General features: G+C 40.2%; 1 protein-coding gene across 1 annotated transcript; it reads left to right on the top strand.

Annotated features, from left to right (window-relative positions):
- Window positions 1-1,656: 1,656 nt before the first annotated feature.
- On the top strand, window positions 1,657-9,971 carry nxph1 (neurexophilin 1). The gene is made up of 3 exons (XM_028596908.1): window positions 1,657-1,790; window positions 8,496-8,502; window positions 8,995-9,971. Exons 1-3 carry the CDS (start codon window positions 1,657-1,659, stop codon window positions 9,748-9,750), a joined length of 897 nt encoding a protein of 298 aa, XP_028452709.1. The 3' UTR covers window positions 9,751-9,971.
- Window positions 9,972-11,317: the final 1,346 nt, after the last annotated feature.

The raw sequence follows: 11,317 nt of genomic DNA, 5'->3' as shown, positions 1-11,317 counted from the left end.
ATCTTTGCGTTGATTATACTGTGATCTAGTTGTTCAAATAGTACTACCAAACAATTTAGCAATTATTCAAATTACACCAAACTTTTTAGTCACACGGTAAACCTAGAGCCTCTGAGACCCCTGAGGGGTGGTTAGCCTTAGACTGACCCTACCTACTACCAGTTCAGGACTACACCGGTGAGAGCAGGAGGCCAGTTTTCCCCAGAAGCTGCCTGGCAGGACTCAGTCACATGTTACATCAACAGAACATCTGGGCATCTTTGGTGGATCAATTGGTTTGTAGCTACATACTATGCACAAGACTTATTAGTAAGTGCATGAGTCAATTCCTGTACTCAGTGGAATACTGGTCACCTTTAAGCACTGCAGTCACCACTAAAGAAACACTATAGCCTAGCACCAGGTTGTGCTTCTATATTTGAAACTTTTGTACTAATGATCACAAATAAAAACATGTGAAGAGAGGCAAAATTCTGAAAATAAAGCTCAATTCAATTAAAATTAACAAACCAGTTTTTTTTAAAGACATGTTCCTAATCCTTAAATAGTCATTTAAACTGCCACTTCACTAATATATTTTCTTTAATTTATAAGAACTTAAGTCCGTAGTATGGGTTGAGCTTGATGCTTTAACTCTCAGCAGCATATTTTCATTAAACCCTCCTGCCTGATAAAACATTCCTTGTCTTCAACACCCACATCTTTGAAACTTCCCAACCTGTTTTTTAACGCAGGTCCTCCAATAAAAATGAGTTTATTGTAATCAGGGTTATTTTCTCAGACTTGACAAAGACCTCTTGCCACAGAAAACATTATACCACGGTTTTCACTGGCGATTAGTACTCTGTATAACAAGCAGACTAGTCAGTCTATATCAGCAGCGTTTCATTTACAGGATAGTTCTGGTGCCGCCGGAGGTTCCGCTGGATGTCCCACATTTTCTGCTTTCTTTGTGTTGGCGTTCTAACCTCCGGTGGATTTATAAGGACTATGGTTAACTGCTCCTCAGATCTCAGACAGCTAGCTAGACTATCTGTCCAATCAGAGTTTTCTGTTGCACGACTAAAACTATTTTTGAACGTACACATGTTCCATCAAAACAAGTTCCTTCCAGAGGCTATTTTGCAGAGACATCGTCATTGTGTCCAGCACTTAGTGACATCCAAGACCATTGTGATTGGTTTAAAGAAATGCCAATAAACCAGTTTTTCTCCCATCCCAGAAAGCTGTGTGGACTACCCAGACCTTCCTCAGCAGCGCTGTGGAGAAAGGTCTAGCAATGCGAGACTACAATGTTAAATTAGTGCAGTGGTCCTTTAATCCATTTCACAAGGTGTGTCTCAATTCCTTGACCCAAACAAAGAAGCCAATGGTGTGTGTAATTAGGTATTTTCAGTTTCCATCTTTTCCGCTGTATGTATTCAAGTATTTGTCAACGGATATGCCATGTATTACACAGATTTATTCATTTTGATGCAAAATTTGGCTTATTTCTGTGACTTCAGTCTTGAATGTAACATCAAGGATTGCATAAGAGCAACAAACACTAAACATTATATAAAACTTTTGACAGCAGTCAAGACATTCAGAAAGTGCTCTGCACCATGTGCAGTGTTCAGTAAGGAATTCATGTCTTGACTGAATAGCACAAACACCATGCTGCTTGCCTTGCCCAGCAGTCTTACTTGCCTGGGGGCAACCAACTGGCTGTCTGGCCGGGAGTCAGGTATCTGCGAGGCCTGTGCTGGCAGCAGTGTCGGCCATGTTTACCAGATGCACCCTTCCCTCAGGTGAGCGCACTACAGCTCGCAGCACCGGAGTCCAGCAAACCCACTGGCCCTCGGCCCAAAAACGTGTTGGATGATGCCCGAGTCTGAGAACTGCACAGATAAACATGTCTGTATGCACCACATACAGCCCACCCACTGGACAAGGCAAACAATGAGTACAGATAAACAGCCATAGACTGCACACTTTATGCTCACTGGCAGTCATATGGCATTATTGCAATTAGTTGGGCTAAAGACACTCATAGTTCTTAAATGGTGTAACACTGTTCAACATTCATATATCAATATCAGTATCTTCAGAGACAGAGCAGTGGTAATTCCCAGAACAACTTTGATTTAATTCACATAGACTATTATGCAAAAACCAATATAGCTATTCTAGTACTGTAATTCATTGAATGTTTCATTTGCTGGATGGACTTTGAAAAGCTAAAACTGCCTCTTTGAAACGGAAGAAAATCTGAGATTATTGTGGAAGACCAACATGTTAATAGCTAGATGTATTGGCTTTAAAACATCACGTGTTGGGTAAGGCAGGCACTATTCTGTTTTTCTTATTGTCCAATGTGCAATCAAGAATAAATGTATCTAATAAGTATTAGTATAAGTGTGTGTGTGTGTATGTGTGTGTGTCAAAGCCTGATATATCCAATTGCTCCGTGCGATTGAGCTCCATTGTTGTCCAAAAACTATTAAAAACCCGTCAATGAGCCACATTTTTGGACGTGGTGATATGTTCCTTTGTTACTATTAACACACACACACACACACACACACACACACACACACACAGAGTAACACTGTAGTGTACATCGTTACAGACATGTCTGTTGTTGTGTTTCTCCATGCTTTCCGATGATAAGAGAATGAATTAACCAATCACAGTTTTGTTGACAGGATTTAGAATAGGGGCAACAACCTCCTACATAGTGGGCTAGCCAGCTACATCCATTATAAGAAGAAAAGGCACAAAAATGTTGAGGTGTGGATAAGATTGACACAGCGGTACAGGTTGTTGGAAGTCAACTTACAGATATAACAATTAAATAATGGCATGCTTCTTCGATCTTTGGGAAAAATGTTGAATTGACTCCTAGCAACCATTACTGCATCCTCCATGTCAGAAAATTATGGTGGCTGGAAAGGATATGTCCCTCACTACTGACAGGCGATTCATTTCATTTGATTAACAGATGTCATTTAGAATATTCCCCTACAAATGCATTATATATCTTTTGTTTAAGTTAACGTTTGCTAAAACTACAGTGCCCAGCTGTTGTAGGAACAAAGCAACTGCCAAGAAATCAAGTATCTCAGGGCTCATTAAGATTGCGGTAATTACTTTGTGATAATCTGATTAATTACAAACTTATTTGATAATACCCACCAATAAAGCCCAATTAAAAACTGAAATTGTACGGCCTTAAAAGTGGCCTATGCATTCTTACCCAATATATTAAGCACTCAATGGAACCTGGGGGCACAGAGTCCTTTCACCCTCTAGTGAGTTAATCTGCTCCTGTTGTACCTAACTACTTGTACTTAGACAGGCAAATTCACAAAAGGATTGTGTTGCTTTTGTGGTTGAAAAATCAGCAAAAATACGACAAAAAGAAACTGTGTAATTCTTATTGCAAACCATTGCAAAAGCAGCAGCCGCAAATCAATTTTTTTGTGAATTTGCCCAAGAGTATTCTAAATTTATGTTAAACTTCTACTCCACTTCCTTTCTTACTTGCTCACTAGAAGATTAAAGTAATGGAATTGTCTTCCACTGCTGGTTAAAGCCCAGTTCAGATCAAAGATTTGCGATGAGACGAAACCGTTGCAGCGGTCTGAACCGGCCCGTCTCAGCTCGACTCAAACCAGCTGATGGTGTCTCTGCGACTCAGCTGGTCGAGTCTCCAGAGGCTGGTTTTAGAATGTAAAGGAGGTTAACTGTTTCAACAGCCAATAGAGAAGTCAGCTTGTAAAGTTAGCTACAGACAATAGAAATAAAATTATCCATAATCCATTGTAAGTCTAAATTAGAAACTGTCATCTGGTCATAATGGCAGCGTGAATCACATAAATAAAACATCACTAGAAATGCAACGTTATCCACATTCATTTAGACACAACAAATTATATATCCATCTACAAACAAGCCTGAAAGTCAAAGGTTAGAACGGAAGTACAAAGAGTTGTTGCTATGGAGATAGTCTCGCTTTGTCAGACTCTCCTCCAAAATGCACTGAAGGAGGGCCTGGCTAATCCACATAGCATTCAGGGATGGGAGAAAAACGTGCTCTGGTTTAATGGCATTTCTTTAAACCAATCAGAATCGTCATGGGCAGTGCTAAGCTCTGCACAGAGCCGCTGCAAAATAGTTGTGTGAGAGAAAACTCAGATTGGACAGATAGTCTAGCTAGCTGTCTGGATTTACCCTGCAGAGATCTGAGGAGCAGTTAACCATAGTCCTCACAAATCCACCAGAATTTAGAACGCCAGCACAAAGAAAGAGGAAGGTGACTGAAAATACATGCATCAGGCGGAATTTCCTACAGCACCGGAGCAATCCTGGAAGTGGAACGCGAAGGATATAGACTACTATGGAGATGATACACCGTCTCGTCGCATTGGTGTGAACTGGCAGGTTTTACAACGCTGCAAGTAGATGCAAGTTTCAACTGGCCTCGTCACAAATCTGAACTGGGTTCAAGATAAAAAAATGAATAAGGTCTGAGGCTGCTGTACTGCTGGCTTTTTAGCATAGTTTGATGTTGTTTTCCACAGCTAACTACATTTGCAAGGATTGCATTTCTGTGAGGATTTAAGATGGAAAAAAAGACAATTCTCCTCAAAGCAACTGCATCTCAAGCGCTGTTTTTATGTTCATTTTTTTTATCAATTCTATTGAATGCACTTTGAGAAAAGGGACTTTACCAGATCATCTTTATAAGCAGGCACATTATCATACATTTATTCCAGCATAATCCTCACCCTCCACCATCCTGGGATATTCTTCAGTATGAGAAGGCCACCTCACCCCTTTGAATAGGAAATGATTGCTGAGTGTATCTGCCTTAAGCAGCCAAGTGCTCCATGAGTTTAACCCTTGATGCTAAAGATATATCCCCTGAAACCCTGTTCAGCTCCCCTGAGTGGCCTGTTAACTTTAGTCAGCTTCTGTTTGTGTCTTCCGTTTGGATTTCCACATACAATGCAGAACTCATATCCAGTGGGTGATTGGTTTATATTGAACAGTCTACTTAGTGAACAATTAGATCTGAATGTAATACTATAGTTTTTCAGATTAAAATGTAACTACCGCTTTTTTCAACCCTATTTTCCTATGTTTTTGTGTCCAAGTGACTGATGGGAACAACAATCTTTGACATTGGTCCAGTATTAAGAGAAATCGCTGCAGTCGGCAGCGGAGAAACAAGCTACAATGTAAGTTAATAGGACAATTGTCCAGCTTGTATTTACCTTCACAAAAGTGCTCGTTTTGCCACTGACAGACTCAGATTAATATTCTAAGTGTCTGACAACATTATGGAAAGGATTTCTAAGGAGGTCGACCTTTCTGTTAAAGAGTAAGATCCTTTTTTTAAACAAAAAAAACCGTGTTCGCTAAACCCACCAGACTCTATGTAAATAAGCAGTAATTTTAGCATCATCAAATACACTTCATTCAAAGTCGACAGACACAAAATAAAACTATGAAAAGCCATTTTGAGTAGTCCTTCCACTTTTGCAACCATCACAACTTTAGTTTTAGTTGAAATAAACACATAGTTTACTGATTCCCATGTGAAAATATGTTGGCTCTATACACACTAAAAGTAGTAAACAGAAAGTAAACAGAAAGGTCTCAGAGAGGATTTAAAGGTCTATCTCTAAGGGATCCTTTCCATAATGTTGTCAGACACTTAGAATATTAATCTGAGTCTGTCAGTCGTAAAACGAGCACTTTTGTGAAGGTAAATACAAGCTGGACAATTGTCCTATTAACTTACATTGTATAGCTTGTTTTGCTGATGCAGACTGCAGCGATCTCTCTTAATACTGGACCAATGTCAAAGATTGGTGTTCCCATCAGTCACTTGGACACAAACACATAGGAACATTGGGTTCAGGTTGAAAAAAACGGTAGTTACCCTTTAACTCTGGACCTGTGAAATCCAAAGCTTGGTTGCTAATAAGTGTTGTGAATTCCTCACGCTAGACTGTGCAGATTATAGTGTGGGCTTTTTAGTGGCCCGCTGTGTCAATAAGTGCTATTTTTGGAAATTGATTTTGGTCTAGTTTTAGTATTTTAATGCAGATGTTTATCAGTTAGTCAAATTTAATCATGATTGTTTGTTTTAGTCAATATAAACCAAATATGTTTTAGTTTAGTTTTCACCAGTGAAATGTTGTGCATTTTTAATTGCTCTATCAAGAGGTAAGCGGATAAGTACGGTAGCCCTGAGGGTCCAAAAAAAATTTCAGAAAACACATGAAGTCAGTGAATTTGAGTAAATACAGACTTTGTTTATCCCATGCAAATGTGCCGCACAAAACACAGGCGTGTGGGTAATTTCTAAATCACATGAGGTCCCCTGGTAATACTAATCCCGTGCAAATAGGGCTTTTTCTGCTTTAATCTGAAACTCAAGAGTTCCCTCAGAATCACATCGTGATTTATTTTCTGTTGCCCTGTCTGTAACATACTTACAGTACAGGTATATTCTCCTTTCTGTATGTCTCCATGGTGTTGAGAGATGCACTTTGAGGCAATTCAATTCAAATTGATTAGTAGTGAAACCTTATTTTCCAAGTATTGATCCTAAGGGCAACCCACAAAATGCAAAAACCTCAGCAAGACGGATCTGCTGTCACGTCTTACAGTAGAAATCAGGCAATCAGTGTCACATACCTCCACCGGGGGCCTGAATGGGCCTAAATCCCCTCCTCAGCGCTAAATAGGGAAAACCCTTGGGTTCATCAATCATCAGTTCAAGGAGCACTCGGTAGTTAATAGTCTGCTCTTTACCCTCTGAACGGCCACCGCGTTTATCAGTGAACCAGCAGATACACCCTCTATTTGGCAGAGGGAGGAGATAGGAGCAATATGTTTTACTTTGATTGCTGTATTCTTTACAATTTAAAATTGATGCTCGCAGCAAAGATTGATCTCTCTTACCCCTCACGGAACACATGTGATTGGTCAATTTTGTGGAAAACAGCATGTTTGAATGTGAAAGTCAATACTTCCTGATAGATATCAATGTAGTAATGTAGTAAGTAATATCTCATGATGCATCAATTCACACAATACAGAAGTACGTTTTTGAACTTAGCAGGGCCGGCTTAAACCTGTCTAGGGCCTTAAACTGAGACCTCCTTCCCACCCACCTACTTTGAATGTTACAGAATTATTCAACATTACATAAAAAAATACTTAAAAGTTACACTAGTGGCACTGGGACTGTGAATTACTTAAAAGAGAATTCCGGCCGATTTTTATCTGAATCTTGATTGCTAGATGTCACCGAGTACTGTTGATAAGAAAAAAAAACGACCAAAATCGGTGCTAGCAAACTGGAGTTGCTGCAACTAATGGCCAGAGCTCCCAGTTAGCTAAAATGCCAGTTGTGGGGCATGTTCTAGGTTCTGACGGCTGTTCTGTTCTGGGTGGTGACGGCGCAGTGGATATGTCACATGCCTTTGGTGTGGGAGACCTAGGTTCGATTCCCACTGCAATGCATCAACCAATGTGTCCCTGAGCAAGACACTTAACCCCTAGTTGCTCCAGAGCTGTGCGACCTCTGACATATATATAGCAATTGTAAGTCGCTTTGGATAAAAGCGTCAGCAAAATGACATGTAATGTAATGTTCTAAAGAGTGCCTTTGTGCCTCTTAACAGACACCAAATGCAATTACGGCCCTTATGTGACAAGAAGATGCATTTTCAACTCAGACATTGTGAGGAAACCGTTTAAATTCAAAGTGTGTACAACAAAAAAGAAAAACACTGCAGAAGTGCCCTTTTTGATGCACCAATGCTAGATAACAATGAACTACGGTGTGGTTGTCGCTATGGTCCTGGCATATGGGCCTGTTGCACCGAGATCACCAACTGCAGACTTTTTGAACATTGTAGAGAACTATATTGACAAAAACAAAGTTCTGTTGAATAGCCTTGGTCCCCTTGTCATCAAACCGCAAAAAAACTCAGGTGTCCTCAAATCTCCTGACACTCACTTTGGCCTTATACTCGCTCAGTCTCATTTATAACACCATAGGTCTACAACAGGTTAACAGCTTTTTTACATATAACTATTCTATTCTTACATCTTATTAACCGTAAAACCTGCATCTATATGTGCACATGATGTTTCTGTGGTGAAAAGTAAAAAAAAAACGTGTCCCGACAGATGTGATAAGGCCATCTTGTAGAAAGGTGAAATAGTGATTTTGAGGGGAGTGGTCCGCAAAATCAAAGGTTCTTCTGAAATTCCATTGAGAATACAAATGGGTCCTTTTTGACCCATGTTGTTGTAAAGGGTAGTGATGCAAAAGTAAAATAAAAATAAAATAATTGTTTGTGATGTTAGTTGAGGAATTCAGTAAATAGTGTGTAATAAAATGCATAAAGATATGAAACAAAATCGTTCACTCGGGTCCCTTTTGACCCATGTTGGGCATAAGGTACTCTGTGCAATTTTTCTGCCAGTGGCACTGTGACGAAATGTTTTAATGAGCCGATCTTCTTCTTGTTTGTATGTCTACTACTGAACTAACACCCACACATGAATGCAAATAATACACACTCCTGCAATTTTATGCTGTTTTTATGAGGCCGTAATTCCCTAATTATTTGTTTTATAATTTCCTTGGAAGTTTCCTTGAAAGAACTATGTAATTTGGTACTAATTATAGGGAAAATAGAACAGGTAAACATAAGCCTGAGAAAACATGTATTGATTATTTAACGGTTTTGAACAGTTTTACTGTTCACAAATTTCACATTTTTCATGTTCTGCTGCGTTCTGTGGCAAAAAAAGACTAGGTTACACTAGCAATGTACTGAAGTTAATTAACTGGAACTGAACAATATCTTTATTACACCTATGATTAGTACCAAATTACATTTCCAGAAAATATGTTAAACAAGTTTCAAACGAGTCATGGAGATATGCCAACCAGATGTTTTTTTATTTTCTCTTCCCCAGGTTACAAGTGCCCATGCCTCAAAGTCGGACATTGTCAAGTCGGGAAGCCCCAAATCCACACTAAAGCATATATGGACAGAAAGCAGTAAGGATATGTCCATCAGTAGGCTGCTGTCACAGACTCTACATGGAAAAGAGAACAGCACAGCCTTGGACCTTCGCTATGACACTCCAGAGCCCTACTCTGAGCAGGACCTGTGGGACTGGCTGAGGAACACCACAGACTTGCAGGACTCGCGGCCGCGGGCTAAAAGGCGGCCAATGGTTAAAACGGGGAAGTTCAAGAAGATGTTCGGCTGGGGGGACTTCCACTCTAACATCAAGACAGTCAAACTCAACCTGCTGATCACCGGTAAGATCGTGGATCACGGCAACGGCACCTTCAGTGTCTATTTCCGCCACAACTCCACAGGCCAGGGCAACGTGTCCGTCAGCTTGGTCCCTCCAACCAAGATAGTGGAGTTCGACGTGGCGGCGCAGCAGTCCGTTATCGACGCCAAGGACTCAAAGTCCTTCAACTGCCGCATAGAGTACGAGAAGGTGGAGAAGGGTGCCAAGAACACACTTTGCAACTTCGACCCGTCCAAGACCTGCTACCAGGAGCAGACCCAGAGCCACGTCTCCTGGCTCTGCTCCAAACCGTTCAAAGTCATCTGCATCTTCATTTCCTTCTACAGCACCGACTACAAACTGGTCCAGAAAGTGTGTCCTGACTATAACTACCACAGTGACACTCCCTACTTCCCTTCCGGCTGATGTTTCCATACACTCACATACAGAAAAGTGTGAGTGGAGCACAAACTGGGGCTTCTACCCATCCCAGAGAAATCTGTATGTAAGCCCTACTGTCCCTAAACATGTTCCTACCAGAGAGTCAGCCATCCCAAATGATTTCCCAATTTAATGTTCTGAATGTTGCAGAGAGCATTTGCTTTTAACAGTTACCAGGTGGTATATAGGACTGTAATGTGTTTAAAAATGACCTGAACATCTCTGCGATTAGTATGATTATTAACAGTTAGAATTTTATTCCTGAATTGGGTTTTGTCCCTTTTGAACCATGTGTAGATAGCAGGACTTATTGGTCCTTTTGGGATTGTTATGGCGTTTAAACTCTGTCCTTTGTTGTTTGCTTCATGTTTAGTTCACACTTATCAAACTAGATGTTAATAACTTTGTTTTCCTCTTTTAGCTTATTTCATATACAATGCATTAGCTCTCCGGACAACAATATATGGACTGTTTGCCCCTGCTGTGATATTTACGCTCTGCAGTTTATCCTGCATAACTGGAAAACAAAATTAACTCCTCATTTAAAAATAGTAATAAAAAAAATAAATAAATCCTCAGACGTTTTTACAAAACCTGCAAGGCAGTTGAAGAGGACAGTGAAGATTAAAATGTGAGTTTGATGCTTTTAGCAATGTGAGGGGGGGGGGTTTCACCTTGTGTAAGGGCGAGCTGAATCTGAGCAGGCTTTTCCCCTCAGGCGAGTTTGGGTTTGGAGTGAAAATGCGTTCATTTGCTCAGATAATGTAACGCTGTCAATCTTCAGCTGTTGTCAGAGTGTTCCTGCTCGTACAGCTAGATGTTGAATCTGTTGGGTGATTGGTTCATTCTCAACTGATTGAATGTCTGATTACCTGATTGATTGATCAGTGGGTCATTCGTGGGGGATGGGGCTTGCTCATTGTCACTTAATATATCAAATGTAATGTATTGAATTGTATATCTTAGAGCCTAATTTGTATGAATGGTTTGTATTGTATATAGTTTATCCCCATTGCGCTGCTTCTGTACATGCCCCCCCATGAACTGTGTGTTTACCCTCTTCCTGCTAAGTCCTCTTGTTCACTCCATTTATGCTCGTTCTTGTTTCCTCTAACAAAGAAAATGATGTTGCTGCCCTAGATGTGAATTTCTTGAAATCAGCAATCCTGTACAGAGGCTGTAAAACTGACTAAATATATTAAAAGTACTAATTGCAATTTTCTTTATCGAGGGGTTTATTGGGGGTTGGAGATGTACATATGAATTAAAGAATACAGTCAATTTTATCAACTGAATGTTGGTATGCGTGAGTTCTTTGAGTCTTGCTGTAATAATGAGTCAGTTACGATTTGTGGAAGTCTGGTGACACGTCACTCCACCTCTCAGTGGTTTACAGCTGCTACAACATCAGGCTCCAACGTGTAGTAATACACTGAATTACACCAACCTTGTTTCCAGTTACCAAGAGTCTTGACAGAAGAATTAGGCAGCACAAAAATGGAACTTACTGTACTACTGTATGTAGTGGATGGTTACAATGTTATTTACATTT

The sequence above is a fragment of the Perca flavescens genome, chromosome 14 (genome assembly GCF_004354835.1).
Source record: "Perca flavescens isolate YP-PL-M2 chromosome 14, PFLA_1.0, whole genome shotgun sequence".
NCBI classification, from domain to species: domain Eukaryota; kingdom Metazoa; phylum Chordata; class Actinopteri; order Perciformes; family Percidae; genus Perca; species Perca flavescens.
Note: the sequence above shows the minus strand (reverse complement) of the source record. Positions and strands in the feature narration are given on the sequence as shown.